This window comes from Saccopteryx bilineata, chromosome 4 (assembly GCF_036850765.1).
Source record: "Saccopteryx bilineata isolate mSacBil1 chromosome 4, mSacBil1_pri_phased_curated, whole genome shotgun sequence".
NCBI classification, from domain to species: Eukaryota; Metazoa; Chordata; class Mammalia; order Chiroptera; family Emballonuridae; genus Saccopteryx; species Saccopteryx bilineata.
This window is the reverse complement of record NC_089493.1, coordinates 222,324,585-222,344,551: the sequence shown is the minus strand read 5'-3', so window position 1 is coordinate 222,344,551 and position 19,967 is coordinate 222,324,585. Positions and strand designations below refer to the sequence as shown.

At 38.5% G+C, this 19,967-nt stretch overlaps 1 protein-coding gene across 1 annotated transcript in view; it reads left to right on the top strand.

Moving 5' to 3' along the window:
- Positions 1 to 19,967, top strand: part of KIAA0825 (KIAA0825 ortholog) — a 565,493-nt gene that overhangs the window by 178,257 nt on the left and 367,269 nt on the right. Inside the window, exon 14 of the mRNA XM_066273833.1 lies at positions 19,326 to 19,465. Within this exon, the coding sequence (XP_066129930.1) occupies positions 19,326 to 19,465 (140 nt within the window). The remainder of the gene's footprint in view (positions 1 to 19,325; positions 19,466 to 19,967) is intronic.

Below are 19,967 nucleotides of genomic sequence, written 5' to 3'. Positions count from 1 at the left end.
GAAAAGGTACAAACTAGAGAATTTATAGTTTTTATCTTTGTATGATAGGGTGGCAAACAATTTTAATTTTTCTCTGTGAAGTTCTTTATATTTCCCAAATTTCTTATAACAAGACAATTTTATTTTATTTTATTTTATTTTATTAAGATAACTTTTTAGCCTGACCTGTGGTGGTGCAGCGGGTAAAGTGTTGACCTGGAACGCTGAGGTCGCTGGTTCGAAACCCTGGGCTTGCCTGGTCAAGGCACATATGGGAGTTGATGCTTTCTGCTCCTCCCCCCTCTCTATCTTCTTCTCTCTGTCTCTTCTCTCTAAAATGAATAAATAAAATCCAAAAATAAGTAATAAAAACAAACAAACAAAAATGATAACTTTTTAAAATTTAGAAGAAATCTTATTTTTATTGCCCTTTTGCGTGGCTCACTTTCTAACGTCCGTACAGATGCTTTCTAGCTCTGCATTCTAGCTCTGAGCACTTGCCTTACCCAAACTTTATATGTCCAGCTGCCCATATTTCTTGAATGACCCACTGTATTACTAGAAACCCAATATAATGTCTTCAACTGATCTTTCCTCCCACTCTTCCTCTGTCTTCCATGCATGGCATCTTTTCCTAGGAGTATCATTATTCTTCATTCAACACTTTGAGGACAGAAACTTGAGTGCAGTTTCCATGTTGAGCTGCTTCCGGGCCTGTTCATGACCTAGAGTGTCATCCTCTTCAGCTGATTCTTCCTCCAAAGTTCTCTTCGAGCCTCCTTTCTTCCCATTATAACCTTCGTCCATTTGACTGTTATTTACCATTTTTAAGATACTGTTTTTATTCTATTAGTCTCAAGCTCAAGAAGCTATAGTTGCTTCTGTTTCACTCACATTGTCTATTCCTGGCTTATCTCCTGCAGCGTGTAACAATTTTCTCTGCTCCAGCTGCCAGGCTTCCTGCTAGTCTTTAGATACTGTTATTTCATACCTTTAACTTTTATTTGTTGGTTATTATTGAATCCAGCCCTTATATACACATAGTTTTTCTCCCAGAATGTCCTTGTCTCTCATTGCAACGTATAGTATGAGCCTCCCTATACTGAGTACAATACTTTCTAACAATTATTGTCTAGCAGGTCTACATAATTTGCTTAGAAAGACATGGTCTGTGCGACTTATGATTCAACATGTTCAGAACAGTGATATAGTCAGAGGAACCCAGAACAACAATAAAAATAGTTTCAAAATAATTCAAGTCATTGATTGGCATTTGTTAGACATTGCAGTGGGAACTCCTAGACCACCATCATATGACCCTAAAAATCCCCACCTTTCCATCCGTCTCTCTCACCTTAGCAACTACAATGGACTGTTCAGGAAAATAGCTGGGTCAGATGAAGATGAGCTAAAAATATGTTGGGCGTTTCTTTTTTGAAAGGGGGAGGCTTAGAGGAGAGTTTTCTGGAGTATTCAATATTATGGAGCATCTTTGTAATTTTTTCATCTATTTGCTTATTTCTACCTGTGCATTGTTTCAGAAAGGATTTCCGTCAGCTTTTAACAGTATTAAATATATTAAGATAAAAATTAAAAGTAGATGAGAAGAAAGAAATAGAGCAAGAAGGAGATGAAATTACGACTTAAAGTAAAAGTTACAAATGCAAAAACAGTTGTATGGGCCATATTTTTGTCTATAGGATTACTAGAGAAAACTATGAAGTATATAAATTGGTAAGAATAGAAATTTCATGTTCTCCCAGAACCTCTGGAGCAGAATTTAACAGACTTTGCTTTAGGGAAAGTAAACGTATTTCCAAAGCAGTAGGTAAAATGTACTGTATTCATTATCCCTAGCAATAATATAGGCTAACAATGTGAGTTGATTTAGAAAGGATAATCAGTTTCATATAGATTAAACTAAGGCATGTGGAGAATATATTAATCTCAAGGTTAATCCTGTGGCACTATACTGTGCTTTTGTGTAAGTGTTCTAGACAGAATACTATCTTAGTCAATTATACTGAGATGCATATAATGTTTTTTATTATTTTCCGTACTTTCATCTTGCTTATTTTTAAATATTTCCAAATATCTTTCAGGTCTCTTCTAGCTAAGTAGGTCATAACTGCACACTGAATCCAATGAGCATAATCAGTGTGAGTAAACAGTCTATTCATTTTACCGTGCTCATTTTCCTTTATGATAACGACATGATTTTTTGACTCGTGGCCAGTCCAGTTTGAACTGTAGATATTTATTTCTACTATGCTTTTGTTTCTATATGCCTTTACTAAATGTAATCCTGTTTTAGATTTATATACATTTTTTCTTTCCTTAAATATATTAAGCTTTCTTTGACTTCATTATATTGTATGCTATATGGGTCTTTTCTTTTATTCATTTCACCAAATTGTGTGTTTTGTTTATTCTTTCAATAAATGCATTTAAAATATTTTGTCCAGGTAAGGCATTGTGCTATGTATTAATGGGAAGAGGAAAGTTAGACAATGAAGTTTGAGACAAAGATCTTTTCCTTAAAAAGCTACATTTTGGTGAGGAATACAATCTTAGTAACCTTAACAGCATGCAATGCCATTGTCTACTTCCTCTATCTTGAGACACACTCTTCTGAGGTATTCTCACTATTTTTCTCTTCATTTCCTATTTCTGTTTCCCTGTCTTCTTGGCTGGTTCATCTGCTTTGACCTGGCTGTTAAATATGGAACATCTTTAGAGTTCTATCAAAGAGTTTTTTCAAGGTGAAGTCATACACACTTGTGGCTTCATGTACTTCCTATGTGACGCAAATTCATATCTGATTTTAAGCTCTCCTAGAACTACAGACTCATATATCCATGGGCGCCAACCATACAGAATGCTTGACTTTTTCACCCGGAGATCACGAAGACACCTCAAATTCAACATGGCCCAAACTAAACATATGATATTCCTTCCAATCTGATCCTCTTCTCTTTATTCCCTGTTTTGGCTAACGGTACTTCCATGCAGTTGTACAAGCCAGAGACCTAGGAGGCAACCTAAATACTGCCCTCTTTCTATCCTACTATAGCCAAGACATTACTAAGTCTCGCTAGTTTCAGCCCCTAATATCTTCTAGCCATAGCACCACCTTTGCCTTAGTCCAAACCATCAACTCTCTCCCAATACTGCAATGACCTCCTACTTTTCTTCTCTTATATATGTTGACTCCCATTTGCAGTGTTTTCCAAACTGCAGCCAGAGATTTCTCAAACCTAAATCCAACTTCAAAACTAAATTTTATCATTTCATACATATGGCTTAAAAACCTTACATGCCCTGGCCAGTGGCACAGTGAATAGAGCGTCATCCTGGAGAGTCAAGGTCACCGGCTTGATTCCAGGGTCACCAGCTTCATCCCGAGGTCACCAGTTCGAGCCCCTGTCAGAGCACAGATAAGAAGCAATCAACAGGTGCACAGCTACTTGGACAAACAAGTCAGTGTTTCTCTCTCTCTCTTTCTTTGCACCCCTCTCTTCCTCTCTCTCAAAAAAATCCCGGAAACAAAAACAAACAACCCCCCCAAAAAAACTTTCCATGAATTTCCCTTTTCCTTAAATACTATACACAAAATTTATCCTAGCTTATAAGACCTACATAGATCTTATATGCAAACTCTTCTGATAACTCACTACCCTAAGATTCTATACATTAGCCTTTTTACCTGTTCTAGCCATGCCATGCTTCTTTATGCCCTACGATCTTTACACATGCTTTTCCTGTTCTCTGAAATGTCTTCTTCCTCCTTCTCCTAACTGATACCATCTACCTTCCTCTCTTAGCTCCAATGTGCCTTCTGTAAGAGAGCCTTTCATCATCCCCAAATCTAAATAGTTCACTTCTTCTTACTATTATACATCTTCTAATAGCATCTTTTGCTTTTCCTGCACTGAGTTTTCATAATTGTAACTTTATATCTATTTGTATGATAATTTGAACTATACACATATTATCTAAATTCCATAAAAAATAGGTAGTGGATTTTGCTTACTGTTGTGTCTCCATGGCCTGGCACAGAGACACTGGCCAAAAAATATTAGTTGAGTGAATGAAGAAACAAATGTGTTCAAAGGATTATTGTGTTACATATTATCACATTAAGAGGTACCTTTAGCTCTTTTCAAACATTTGATCTGAGTGGTAAAGCTCAGTTATGAGGTATGGTCTTATTGAGGAGGTAGCTTCTAGTTTCCTGTAGAGAGAACATCTGGGGAGGAGGATGAAAAAAAGAGTGTTGGTCTCCCAGCTGCTGCTGACAGCTGTTCCCCAGGACTGAGAAAAGTAGCTTAGAGAGCTTGTACTCTGATGAAGTGCCAAGCTTTGACATGGAGCCAACAGGCAGGAGAGAGTAATGAGAGCTGTTTAACACCAAACCTCTTAAGTAGCTGTTCCTGAGTGTGGATGGACAAGCAGTTGGATCCTTGCAGAGATTTTCAGAGAGAAAGTCATGTGCCTATGGAGCAGTTATTAAAAGAAATGAAAATGTCAAATGAACTAGGTAATTGATGGACCTAGATATCTTAAGGTTCATATCTATTCATAGCTCTTTTTTTCTATTATGGTTTAAAGGTAAGAACGTAGCACTGGAACCAGCAGTGAGATAATAGACGACAACTACAGGTTTTCACGTTAAACAGACATGGTTTGTAGACTTGTGTGATTCTGTGATCTTGGAAAATGAGTTAAGCTATATGAGTTTCAGTTTTCCTGTACTATATGAAACTGTTTATTTTGCTGAGGAAATTGAGACATACATACATTACAATCTTATTGATCTACTTGAAAACAGCATGCAATATTGTTTTCTACTTCTTGTATTATGAAACATCTTATTTCTTTAACATCTGAGATACTCTCATGGCAGAGTCTTGAGGTTTAAGTTAACTAATGTTCCTACATGGCACTCATAACATAGGTACTTACTGAACAATCAATACTGCTGTTAGTGCCTGACCAGGCGGTGTGGTACAGTGGATAGAGCGTCGGACTGGGATGGTGAGGACCCAGGTTCGGGACCCCGAGGTCGCCAGCTCGAGCAAGGGGTCACTCAGTCTGCTGTAGCCCCCTAGTCAAGGCACATATAAGAAATCAATCAATGAACAACTAAGGTGCCGCAACAAAGAATTGACGCTTCTCATTTCTCTCCCTTCCTGTCTGTCTGTCCGTCCCTATCTGTCCCTCTCTCTGACTCCCTCTGTCTCTGTCACACACACACACACACACACACACACACACACACAAAATACGGCTGTTAGTAAAGAGCTGTATTTTCAGAAAGTTTCAGATTTTATCAATTATCTAAACTTGTTTAAGGAACCACTATAAATGTGATAAACTGTCAAGAATATTGAACTGCTTTCTCATTGGGTCTCTGCTCTTATCAGAAGTATGATGCCATGGGAGAACTTTCTTGATCTGAATCTAAGAAACAGGATATTAATTAATAGTTAAAGGCTCTGGAGAGATGACTTCTCCTCTTCAAAAGGAGTGGCTGAGTGATTCACTAGTGTCCATGGGCTCAGGTGCTAGATTAGTACTTTAGAGATAGCCCAAGACTAATGACTGAAATGTAATATTATTTTTTAAATTAAAATTATATTTTTAGAAATGGGATATGTGCCTGACCTGCTGGTGGTGCAGTGGATAAAGCATAGACCTGGAACGCTGAGGTTGCCAGTTCAAAACCCTGCCCTTCTCTGATCAAGGCACATGGAGTTGATGCTTCCTGCCCCCCCCTCCTCTCCTCTCTAAAATTAGTAAACAAAGAAATCTAAAAAAAAAAGTTGGCAACATGGGTTTAAAAAAAAAGAAATGGGATATGCTAACTTGTATAACATTGAAGTATGGCTCTTAGGTACTAACATCTTTGGATGATTTGGGTAAAATGGGGTCATCTCAAGTAAAAAAGGTTAATTTGGTTAAATCATGAAGTAATATAAGTTTTTTAGGTTGAATGCCTACCCTCTACGTTGTGCACAAGATAGCGTAGCTGCAACCAACTCCAAAAACACTGAACCTCTTTAAGGGCCAATCTACCTTATCAAATGCGATTTAAAATTAAATCAAATCCTCCGTATAAACATTCAGGTGAACCCTGTCTAATTTCTGTTTATTGGGTCATCTTTAATTATAAAGTTTAGAGAGACTTGGCTATACCCATTATAAAGATTAAAATATATGCAGACATTTCTGGGGCTATAGCCAAATATAATTTACACAATCTTGTTAAAGTGATAAAGAAAATATTTTTGGATTTTCCCCTCAATTTTTTTTACTCAAGTATTAAAGTAGTTTTCTTAAAGAAAAATTATGGCGTGACGTCACGGAAATGGCGCCGTGAGCAGCGCGTCCGACAGCTCTCCCCTAAATCACAACAAATTTATCAACTAGAAACAGAAAAATTTATCCTCGGAGCATTCCGGAGTTCCACACAAACTGATAGCGAAAGGACTGTTATCACTTGAATCTGAGAGACGAGGGTGTGGAGGAAGCTACCACAGGGACGTTCTTTCAAACCGCAAGGAAGTGCGCCTGTGGTGAGTCAGCCCATATACTTGGGAACCGCAAGCCGCCGCGAGCCCCCGCGAGCCGCCGCCTAGAGCGGCCGCCGCGAGCTGCCGCAAGCAGCCGCGCGCGCCCGGTCCGGTTGAGCACCGCTGACGTTCCCAGCGGCCCGCACACTGCGAGTGGGGGTCGCCGGCCACCGGTGCCCAGAGCGCCCCATTCGCGCGCGTGCCTTGGGCATTCCACGCGCCCAGGGCGCCCTGCTGGCCCGCACACCCAGGGGGCTCCATTATCCTGCGCCTGGTGCGGTCCAGCCGCCAGCGGCGGGGCGAGCGGGAGAGGCTTGGGAGATTCTCTCCGTGGCTGGGGCACCTCACCCAGCCATTCAAGCTAACAATCAAGCCTTGGGGGAGGGGCGCGCGCAGGCAGCCTAAAATACCTTCGGAAGCACAGCTGCGACCCAATCACTGAAATTAGCTTAACCCATGAAATCTGTGCACCCTCGGTTCTAATTGATAAGATCTCTCTCAGTTCAGCGATCCAAGACAAGAGGCGTGATATTTTTTAGTGCCTCTCGCTAAAGGGGCGGGGGCAACTTCTGATTGATAGAGCTAACAAGAAGGACTTGGCAGATAATAAGGTCTATACTACACTAGTCGTAAGCAGAGACTAGTGCCTCTTCTACCCTGCAAAAACAGGCTACAAAGTGTGGAAAGCCTGGGTTGAGAGGTCCAACTAAATGATAGGCGCTGAACAGTCACCTTGACAACAATTGACTCCCACCCCCGCCTGATTACACTGGAGGCCCTGACTGTCAGAGCCTTTCCCAAAGCCTTGCACTGAGTGGGGATAGAGTGGGGATTTCCCAGCTCTTTGAGCCTCTTACTCCCCAGGCAGAAGCAGTTGCAGCCTTATAGCTGGATCACCAGGCTGCTAATTCAGAAAGGGGGGACTAGGAGAGAGAATCCAGGAAAGCAAACTCTCTCATCGTTGGACCCTGCAAACGCCAACAAGCCTTTACTTCCAGCAAGACTAAAGCCAAATATATGACATTGCCATAGAATCCCATCAACTGCAAATCCCTACCTAAGAGTGACACAGGGGCAGAGCCTGGGGTACAGAGTCACCGACCAGGAAGAGGGAGAGAAAAGAAAAAGGAAGAAGTTAACCTCTCAAAATCAAGAAAAACCCACAGACTTTACAACTTGATCCACTAATTTTTTGTTGTTGTTGTTGTTGTTTGTTTCTTCTATCTTTTTGCCTTTATTTCCTCCACCTCGGTCCTTCTATTCTCTGCCCATCTTATGCTTCCCCTTTCTTGAACTACACTACCCATGAGTGTTGCATTTTATTTTTCTTCTTCATCCTCACCCTCCTTTAAGGTTATACTCCAAAACACTTAACTCTCACTCTCTCCTCTTTTGTTTTTTGTTTGTTTTTTTTTTGTCTTGCTTTATTTTGTTTTTTTCTCCTCCTATTTTATTTCTTCCTTCGTTTTTCTCTTTTTCTTATTTTTTCCTTTCTATTCGTTTTTTCTTTTCTCATTTTACTTTCCTCCCATATAATCCTCAATCACGAACAAATTAGTTAATTTGGGACTCAAGGCTTTTTTTTGGCTTTATTTCTCTTTTTTGCTTTTGTTTTTATTTTTTTTTCTCTTGTTTGTTTATTTTTGTGGCATTTTGGGTCCTCCCAACCCAAGGTCTCCATTGTATTTAGTCTTCGCTCCACTTAATACAACAGATTTTTACTTATTATTTTTATTTTTTCTTCTTTATTATTCTTTTTTGGTCCTTTTTTCTGATTCCTTCTTATCCCTCTCATTATATCTCTTAGTTGACCATCACTTACAAGCAAATCATCTTATGCTTGTCTAAGATTTTCTTCCTTTTTTTTTTTTTTTTTTTTTGCATTTAGTAGGTCCCTACTCCCTTTTTTTTGCCCCTTGAACTCTTCACCCCAAATCAGGCCCTCCATTATAGACACGATATTTCCCTGAGGAGGGGAGAGGAGGGAAAGAGAAGAGAGAAAAAAAGGGGGAAATAATAAATTATTACTGGTTTTTTTTGTGGGGTATTTTACCCTTTTTTTTTTTTTTTTTTTACTTTTTACTCTCTATTAATTCTAATTAGTGTTATCAATAAGACCACCCTCAGATGCCGATAAGAAAGAGGAAATCGAATATTATGGATACAAAAGAAAGAGAGGTAACACAAATAGATGTGGAAAAATCTATGGAGAAAAGACTTAACATATTGGAAGCCTTGGAGCTAAATGACAGAGAATTTAAAATAGAAATCTTAAAAATACTCAGAGATATACAAGAAAACACAGAAAGGCAATATAGGGAGATCAGAAAACAACTCAATGAACACAAAGAATATATTACCAAGGAAATTGAAACTATAAAAACAAATCAAACAGAAATGAAAAACTCAATTCACGAGCTGAAAAACGAGGTAACAAGCTTAGCTAACAGAACAGCCCAGATTGAAGATAGGATTAGTGAAATAGAAGACAAACAACTTGAGGCACAACAGAGAGAAGAAGAAAGAGACTCAAAAATAATAAAAAACGAGAAAGCCCTACAGGAATTGTCTGACTCCATCAGAAAGAATAACATAAGAATAATAGGTATATCAGAGGGAGAAGAGAAAGAAAATGGAATGGAGAACATACTCAAACAAATAATAGATGAGAACTTCCCAAGCCTGTGGAAGGAACTAAAGCCTCAAATTCAAGAAGCAAACAGAACACCAAGTTTTCTTAACCCCAACAAACCCACTCCAAGGCACATCATAATAAAGATGACACAAACCAATGACAAAGAAAAAATTCTCAAGGCAGCCAGGGAAAAGAAGAGTACAACATATAAAGGAAGGCCTATTAGATTATCATCAGATTTCTCAGCAGAAACTCTACAAGCTAGAAGAGAGTGGACCCCAGTATTTAAAGCCCTGAAAGAGAGGAAGTTTCAGCCAAGAATACTATACCCATCAAAGCTATCCTTCAAGTATGAAGGAGATATAAAAACATTCACAAATACAGAAAAGATGAGAGAATTTATCAACAGAAAGCCCCCACTCCAGGAAATACTAAAGGGGGTTTTCCAACCAGATTCAAAGAACAAAAGAAAACAACACCACAAGTAACAGCTCCACCAAGAACACAATAAAACCAAACTTAAACTGTGACAACAAAGGAAAAAAAGGGGGGAGAAGATGGAGATTAACAGTAGCAAAGGATGATGAAGTGCAGAAATACTTATAAGATAGGGTACTACAATGAATATGGTAGGTACCCTTTTCATTACTTAATGGTAACCACCCTTAAAAAAACCACCACAAAAACACTTGACTTAAAAAAGGTAGCAACAGAGGAAAGAAGTATGGAACACAAACAAAAACAAATGATAGAAAAACAAAAGAGAAGAATCAAACTAGATACAAAACTAACAGAAAGCAATTTATAAAATGGCAGTAGGGAACCCACAAGTGTCAATAATTACACTAAATGTAAATGGATTAAACTTACCAATAAAAAGACACAGAGTAGCAGAATGGATTAAAAAAGAAAATCTAACTATATGCTGCCTACAAGAAACACATCTAAGCAACAAGGATAAAAACAAATTCAAAGTGAAAGGCTAGAAAACAATACTCCAAGCAAACAACACCAAAAAAAAGCAGGCGTAGCAGTACTCATATCTAATAATGCTGACTACAAGACAGAAAAAGTACTCACAGACAAAAATGGTCATTTCATAATGATTAAGGGGAAGTTGAATCAAGAAGACATAACAATCCTTAATATATATGCACCAAACCAAAGAGCACCAAAATATGTAAGACAGCTACTTATTGACCTTAAAACAAAAACTAACAAAAATACAATCATACTTGGAGACCTCAATACACCGCTGACGGTTCTAGATCGGTCATCCAAACAGAGAATCAATAAAGATATAGTGGCCTTAAACGAAATATGAGAACACCTGGATATGATAGACATCTACAGGACACTTCATCCCAAAGCGACAGAGTATACATTTTTCTCTAGTGTACATGGAACATTCTCAAGAATTGACCATATGTTGGGCCACAAAGACAATATCAGCAAATTTAGAAAAATTGAAATTGTACCAAGCATATTTTCTGATCATAAAGCCTTGAAACTAGAATTCAACTGCAAAAAAGAGGGGGAAAAACCCACAAAAATGTGGAAACTAAACAACATACTTCTAAAAAATGAATGGGTCAAAGAAGAAATAAGCGCAGAAATCAAAAGATATATACAGACAAATGAAAATGAAAATACGACATATCAGAATCTCTGGGATGCAGCAAAAGCAGTAATAAGAGGAAAGTTCATATCACTTCAGGCCTATATGAACAAACAAGAGAGAGCCGAAGTAAACCACTTAACTTCACACCTTAAGGAACTAGAAAAAGAAGAACAAAGACAACCCAAAACCAGCCGAAGAAAGGAGATAATAAAAATCAGAGCAGAAATAAATGAAATAGAGAACAGAAAAACTATAGAAAAAATCAATAAAACAAGGAGCTGGTTCTTTGAAAAGATCAACAAAATTGACAAACCCTTGGCAAGACTCACCAAGGAAAAAAGACACAGGACTCAAATAAATAAAATCCAAAATGAAAGAGGAGAGATCACCACAGACATCATAGAAATACAAAGAATTATTGTAGAATGCTATGAAAAATTATATGCCACCGAATACAACAATCTAGAAGAAATGGATAAATTCCTAGAACAATACAACCTTCCTAGACTGAGTCATGAAGAAGCAGAAAGCCTAAACAGACCAATCAGCAGGGAGGAAATAGAAAAAACTATTAAAAATCTCCCCAAAAATAAAAGTCCAGGCCCAGACGGTTATACTAGTGAATTCTATCAAACATTCAAAGAAGACTTGGTTCCTATTCTACTCAAAGTCTTCCAAAAAATTGAAGAAGAAGCAATACTTCCAAACACATTTTATGAGGCCAACATAACCCTCATACCAAAACCTGGCAAGGATGGCACAAAGAAAGAAAACTACAGACCAATATCTCTAATGAATACAGATGCTAAAATACTAAACAAAATACTGGCAAACCGAATACAACAACATATTAAAAAAATAATACATCATGATCAAGTGGGATTCATCCCAGAATCTCAAGGATGGTTGAACATACGCAAAACGGTTAACGTAATACACCATATCAACAAAACAAAGAACAAAAACCACATGATCTTATCAATAGATGCAGAAAAGGCTTTTGATAAAATACAACACAATTTTATGTTTAAGACTCTCAACAAAATGGGTAGAGAAGGAAAATATCTCAACATGATAAAGACCATATATGATAAACCATCAGCCAACATCCTATTAAACGGCATAAAACTGAGGACTTTCTACCTTAAATCAGGAACAAGACAGGGTTGTCCACTCTCTCCACTCTTATTCAACGTGGTGCTAGAAGTTCTGGCCAGAGCAATCAGACAAGACAAAGAAATAAAAGGCATCCATATCGGAAAAGAAGAAGTAAAGCTATCACTTTTTGCTGATGATATGATCCTATACATCGAAAACCCGAAGGACTCCACAAAAAGATTATTAGAAACAATAAACCAATACAGTAAGGTCGCAGGATACAAAATTAACATACAAAAGTCCATAGCCTTTCTATATGCCAACAATGAAATATTAGAAAACGAACTCAAAAAAATAATCCCCTTCATGATTGCAACAAAAAAAATAAAATACCTAGGAATAAACATAACAAAGAACGTAAAGGACCTATATAATGAAAATTACAAAGCATTGTTAAGGGAAATCGAAAAAGATTCAATGAGATGGAAAAATATTCCTTGTTCTTGGATAGGAAGAATAAATATAATCAAAATGGCCATATTACCCAAAGCAATATACAAATTTAATGCAATTCCCATCAAAATCCCTATGAGATTTCTTAAAGAAATGGAACAAAAAATCATCAGATTTATATGGAACTATAAAAAACCCCGAATAGCCAAAACAATCCTAAGGAAAAAGAATGAAGCGGGGGGCATTACAATACCTGACTTTATATTATAGGGCCACGATAATCAAAACAGCATGGTATTGGCAAAAAAATAGACACTCAGACCAATGGAACAGAATAGAAAGCCCAGAAATAAAACCACATATATATGGTCAAATAATCTTTGATAAAGGGGCCAACAACACACAATGGAGAAAAGAAAGCCTCTTCAACAAATGGTGTTGGGAAAACTGGAAAGCCACATGCAAAAGAATGAAACTCGACTACAGCCTGTCCCCGTGTACTAAAATTAATTCAAAATGGATCAAAGACCTAAATATAAGACCTGAAACAATAAAGTACATAGAAGAAGACATAGGTACTAAAATCATGGACCTGGGTTTTAAAGAACATTTTATGAACTTGACTCCAATGGCAAGAGAAGTGATGGCAAAGATAAATGAATGGGACTACATCAGAATTAAAAGTTTTTGCTCAGCAAGAGAAACTGATATCAAAATAAACAGACAGCCAACTATATGGGAACTGATATTTTCAAACGACAGCTCAGATAAGGGCCTAATATCCAAAATTTACAAAGAACTCATAAAACTCAACAACAAACAAACAAACAATCCAATAAAAAAATGGGAAGAGGACATGAACAGACACTTCTCCCAGGAAGAGATACAAATGGCCAACAGATATATGAAAAGATGCTCAGCTTCATTAGTTATTAGAGAAATGCAAATCAAAACTACAATGAGATACCACCTCACTCCTGTTAGATTAGCTATTATCAACAAGACGGGTAATAGCAAATGTTGGAGAGGCTGTGGAGAAAAAGGAACCCTCATTCACTGTTGGTGGGACTGTAAAGTAGTACAACCATTATGGAGGAAAGTATGGTGGTTCCTCAAAAAACTGCAAATAGAACTACCTTATGACCCAGCAATCCCTCTACTGGGTATATACCCCAAAACCTCAAAAACATTGATACGTGAAGACACATGTAGTCCCATGTTCATTGCAGCACTGTTCACAGTGGCCAAGACATGGAAACAACCAAAAAGCCCTTCAATAGAAGACTGGATAAAGAAGATGTGGCACATATACACTATGGAATACTACTCAGCCATAAGAAATGATGACATCAGATCATTTACAGCAAAATGGTGGGATCTTGATAACATTATAAGGAGTGAAATAAGTAAATCAGAAAAAAACAAGAACTACATTATTCCATACATTGGTGGAACATAAAAATGAGACTAAGAGACATGGACAAGAGTGTGGTGGTTACCAAGGGTGGGGGGGGAGGGAGGACATGGGAGGGAGGGAGGGAGAGAGTTAGGGGGAGGGGGAGGGGCACAGAGAACTAGATAGAGGGTGACGGAGGACAATCTGACTTTGGGCGAGGGGTTTGCAACATAATTTGATGACAAAATAACCTAGACATGTTTTCTTTGAATATATGTACCCTGATTTATTAATGTCATCCCATTACCATTAATAAAAATTTATTAAAAAAAAAAAATTACAAAATTGCTTTAAAGTTTTGTCTTTATTTATTTTCCTAGAAAATTTGAAGAATCTGTTTTGGAAAGCAAAGAATAGTATAGTAAAACAGGGGCTTCTCCTCCATTCTCATTTCCCCACTTCGGGCTTTCACTCTTTGTTGCTCTTTAGTTACTCGCTCGTCTTTGTTTTCTGAATCATGTAGCTGATGGTCTCTGCTATAAATTTGGCCCAGTAATCCTTGACAGGAACCATCTGGTCGAAATCAGTCCCTAGGTACCTGAATAACATGTCTCCAATTTGGGAATGAGCTTTGAGACCACAAACTTGATTTTGGGTCAAAAACATGGTATCCTCAATCAGAAGATGAAATAGAGCCAAACATCCTCAATGCTGGAAAACACAGCTTACCCATCAAATATCAACCAGGTAGAATGAACAGAAACCTGGAGGAGGGGAATGAAAACGTGTTTTAAAGTCAGAGAGACCCTGTTCAACGTCCAACAGCCACATTTTTAACTAGATGAACTTGGACTAGTTTCTCAATAATCATGAATCAAGGATTAAATGAGATGAGGTCTCCAGTAATGTCTTATTTTGGATTTCCCTAAGAAGCAGAACCAGAGAGTAAGACTCAGGTGACAGTAATTTATCTTCTAAGTGGAGAAAACACTGGAAGGGAACTTTGTGAGACAAAAGAAGAGAGCAAAAAAGATTAGTATAATCAAGCCAAATCCAGGGAGTAACCAGAACTTAAACCTTCTGGGGAAATTCTTGGAACCAGTGGGAAATTCACACCTCAGAGTTATCCCACCAAAGGAGCAAGGATGCTGCAATATTTATACAGCAATTTTCATAAGTTATTGACTGAGTTCTGCACTGGGGTGTTAATTTGCTGGTACTTCCAGCCTGTTTTCCTGGGAGGTAGAGAAATACAGGCTTTCACAGTCAGAAGTCAGACCAGTGGCAGGTGGGTGGTATGGGCAAGAGGCTGAGGGAGACAGCATCTGCTGAGCTCGCCCCTCACGCCACGGAAACCCACTCACTCCCCACGCTCAACTTTCTGGGTCCTATCATTGATTCTTCTAGGTGATGGCTAGTCACAAAAAAAAAATTATTTTTAAATTTTATAGCACCAGAGTCAGTGGGATAATCTAGAAATTCCTCTGCTGCAATTATTTCAGAGTTTACAAGTTAAGGTTCTTTGTTACATTCCTCTACCTATGTGTTGTTGCCCAGTGGAGTCGCTGAGACCTTCTTCTCTGAGAGGTTGAACCCCTGGCTCTCATTCACCTTTCAGAATGTGGTTATTTCAGTCTCTTATTATGGTGATTACCAGTCATAAAAGCAAAGGGGTAATAATCTCTTGAATTCCATACTCTTCCTATTCACCTTATATAGTGTATCATGATAATCAGGCATAATCACCCTTGCCAGTATAGTAACTTTTTTGTTTGCCCAATAGACTGCTGTCTTGGGAAGCCAAAAATGACCAGATGGCAGCTATAACTTATGTTCAGTGGAATTCTTCATGGTCCCCTGGTGGAGGACCACCACAGAAACCAGGCCCTCCACTCGCTCAATGCCTGGGGTGCTCATGGGCAGGGAAAACCCAGATCCCCCCAGCAGATCATTAGGAGCACTGGTGAGAGTGGCTTTCTAGTTTCACCTGTTGGCTCTTGGATTCACATAGTTGGGAACATAGTATCACATAATGGCTAATGATTCAAGGTAAATATCAAATCTTGAAGGACCGTGCCTTTCCACCACAGGATATCATCCCCACGCTGTGCAGCTGTGTGTTTCAGAATCCATGCTAATGTTCTGAGGGCAAAAGTAGGTTTACAGATGTGAGCACAGAAAACAGAGTTTATTTTTGTATTATTATTAATTAGGTGTTATTTTCTATGTGAACCACACTGTGACCCTACTTTTGACCACCCACCCCGTATGAATCTCATGGTCCTGTGGTCTGAGCAGTAAGACTGCTCATCTTGCAGTACAAACTCAGGCTAGTGTGCTCTAATAGAACTCAGAGTGTTTTAAACTTTCTATTGCAGTATACATACATATTTTTAAATTGCAGAAATTATAAGTGAAGTGTTTGACAAATTATTATAAAGTAAACACACCTGAAAATAGCTAAGATTTTGCATGATGCTTCTATAAAAGTAATTTGTTAGTTTTATAAACCAATAATGTTTGATTCTCATTATTGTATCACTCCTTACTACCTGGATTTGAAAAATTCTTTAGGCCAATTTGTGCCTCAGAAATGCAAGACTTACTAGAATATAAGCTGGATATAACCTAGCCATAAATTCATCCTGTCTCCCATTACAAGATTCATATGTTCCAGTGGATCCATGCAATTTTGTTATCTTCTTTGTATTGTAGTAGAATTCAACATATACATTTGTACATATATAAAAATATATATAAAATTCTCTTTCTGTCATTTTCCGTGAGGCTCATCTCACGCTCACAGCCCCAGCAGCTGAGCGGATGAGAGAGCATATGCTTCTCCATATGCCCAACACAGATTCCTCAGTGCATTCAGTCCTCAGGCTTGTGACTGAGGAGTCTTGGTAATATTTTATTTTTCCTCATAGTAAGTCATTCTACTGTACATTTCAAATCTGTGATAAGTTGAAAGATCCCAGAATTTAGGTACATTTCAACAAACAGCTTCCCATCTGGCAAATGAGAGGTTTTATTTATAACCAGGTATTTGAATACAGAGGTATGAAATTACACTCAAATTATTTTTGTTTTATTACATCTGAAGGGCTGAAGCTCCCTCCAATCTATTCTCCACCTGCAGTCAGATCAGGAAATTCATCTGCCTTCAACTCTTCGACAGGACCCAGGTCCCCACTAATGAGGCTCTCCACGATCGGGCTCCAATTTCCCCCTTCAGACTGCCTTCCAGGGCCCTCCTCCTTTTCTGTGCTCCAACAAAACTAGATCTTTCAGTTCATTACATGTATCCTTAAGTCAGCACTCAACTCCAGTAAAATCGATAGGAAATGTTTAAAAACAAATGCAATTTTAATATACCACTTAGTACCAACTAGCTGCTTTTATCTGCTGAACCCCCAAATGAGATTCCAGAAGTTAGCACTTGGGGTTTAGGAGAGAAATAGGGACAGCCATTGTGAGGATCTGCTTCAGTGTTCCAGTCTGAAGGGCTCTCCTAGTGGATTCTTCCCTTGGTGCTATGTTTGGAACTATTACAAGAGGCAGACCAGTATGGGAATACCCAAGGCAATTCAGAACTGAACTGGTGGACTTGATTCCCACGCATTAGAGATAAGTAAAATAACTTCCCATTCTGCCTTCCCCCTCCGCCCAGAGCAGGAGTTTCCCCACCAGGGCTCACGCTGCCCCACCAGTTGCTCAAGGAATTTCTCTTTTTCCAGTCCTGTTTCTCAGTCTTACGTGGGAAGCCTGAGTTGGCCCAAAGTTCAGATGCAGGCTGAAGGACTTTGCGCATCATAAGGTTGTGAGATGATCCAAATGCCAAGCCAAGGAGTAGGTGCTTTGATTGACACTTCTTCATTATATCTTTGGATCCTGTCACTTTTGCTTAAACCAGCCTTTTGGCAAAGCATCCTCTTTTTCGAAAGGAAGAGTTTGCCTGCCCATTTATGAGCCTGTGATTCAATAAGCTAACATTTACAGAGCCTTTGAATGTGCTTAGTGCACTGGTAGGAGATTTGGAGGTATAAAACAAATTCTTGTATCATCATGAGGCTTGCATCTAGTAGAGAAAGTTTTAACTGATGAAATAATAAAGTGCTAAAATGTGTATACTTGTCATAAGTACCCTAATTCAGAGTGAGACAGACACCTGTGGAGAGAATTTATTTCTCTGTGAAGACTTCACAGAGAAAGCAATATTTTTGCTGCAAATTGAAAGATGGGTAGGATTAGAATAAGTAAAGGATTATTGCAGGGCTGGCAGCCAAGACTGGCCTGAGAGGGCACAAAGGCACAGGCAGGAAAGACGGTGCCAGCTAGATCTGTCCTTACAACCTGTGCACCAGAAAGCTCTGCTTACCGTAGTGGTTCTCAAACCTTCTCCAGAACTCTGATGGGAGGAAGCCTGGGAATTTGCATTTTTACAGTTTCACGGGTGATGTTGATGCTGCTGGTCCAGCGCCCAGACTTTGAAAAACACTGGTCTAGACTATGTTGATAACTGGAGCATCCACCATTCTGTCAATTTCATCTGGAAATGATCCCGCAAATCACTTTTCTCAACTGTACCCTTTATTCTACCTTTCTGCACTCTGAAGTTTGTGGCCCCTCCTGTGTTTATGTTGTTCAGCCACGCCTCTTCGCCCCAGTGCCACCCTCTCCCCACAGCCCTCATGGCTGCAACCAGATTGAGTTGGACCATTTCCTGCCTTCTTGTTGTTGTGGCTGTAACCTGATTTTAGATGTTGTGACCTTTAGCCAATCTAAACTTTATGATTTTAGAAGGAAAATGTGAATTACGTTATCAGTTTTCAGTTTCCATTTTACTTTCTTATCTCCTGCTGCCTCATTAGTAAATGATAATAGTGATTGATATGGGGGACCTGACTTTGATTTTCTGTTCAACACTGATGATAATTTCCCAGTTGGTAGCTTATTTGCCTTGGAATTATTTCTCTTTGATGAAATGATTACCCAAGTAGGTAGCAGTGCCTCTGTTAGAGTGGTTCTGATAATTGCCTGTTGATTTAAGGCTGTACATATTAAATGATTAGATTACATTTGTACCTTGACAGAAGCTTTGAATTCCTTTAGTTTTATCAGCAATCACAATACATGACAAATTACAAAGTAGCCAAAACCCACTGAAATGTCTTGCCATGAATAATGAAAGGAGTTAATAGCACATAGTAGGTACTCATATCATTGGTGAATGAACAAATGATTGCATTCCAAATAAATGCATAAATAATTTTTCTTTGCTCCATGAAACTAAAACAGACATAGTTCTGTGCAATATGGGCATGGTTATTCTGTATCAGTTTTAAATTTGGCAAGTTACCAAATGTTAATTTGCTTTTAGCTACTTGAGATTAAATGTAATTCCTTCCCTGAGCAACCCTAAAGTAAGCAAGCATGAAAGCATTTTCAGAGTAATCTTGGAGGAATTGACATTTAAGGGAGTTAGCATTACATCTGTACTTTAAGGCTATTAATTTCACAGATAAATTAACTTCATTACTCTATCTTTATCTGGCGTTTTGAAAGGACTCCATCACCTGGACGACTGACAACCAAGGGTGAGCTGAAACTGCTATTAGCCCAGCCAGGTTGTAATTGGAACCTGCTTCTGGAAACCCTGCTGCATCACGATGGCCTTGTCCTGAGAGTCTTGCTGAAGAGCTCAAGTGAGTATCTGTAATTATGAGAATGTCCTCAAAAACCTCAGTCATTGTTTGAGTTGAATGAAATGTTTTTCCTACTCAAATGTTGGCAGTGAGATATAAACCAGTTGCACTGTATCAATAGTCAGTGGGGTTCGCAGCAGGCAAAATACTGAACTGCTTTATAAACCTTTTGGAGAGGTTTTTTCCCCAAAGACTCTGAATGAGGGAAAACAATATTTTACGTAATATGGTTCCATCATAACTACCATTATCTAGAAATATGTAAATGGATCAAAAGCTGGGTTTAAAATGCCTAATAAAATTAAAGAACAGTTATATGTCCAAAACAGGTCTCAATTAGATCTAAGAGAGAGACAGACAGCAGTTGCAGTAGAACCACATTAGAAATTTCAGTGGATCTTGAAGAGCACTTTTATAACTTACAAGTAAACTGTGGCTTGGAGGTGGATCCTCCACTGGGGCATGGAGACATAATCATGAAAAAATTATGAATGGAAACTGA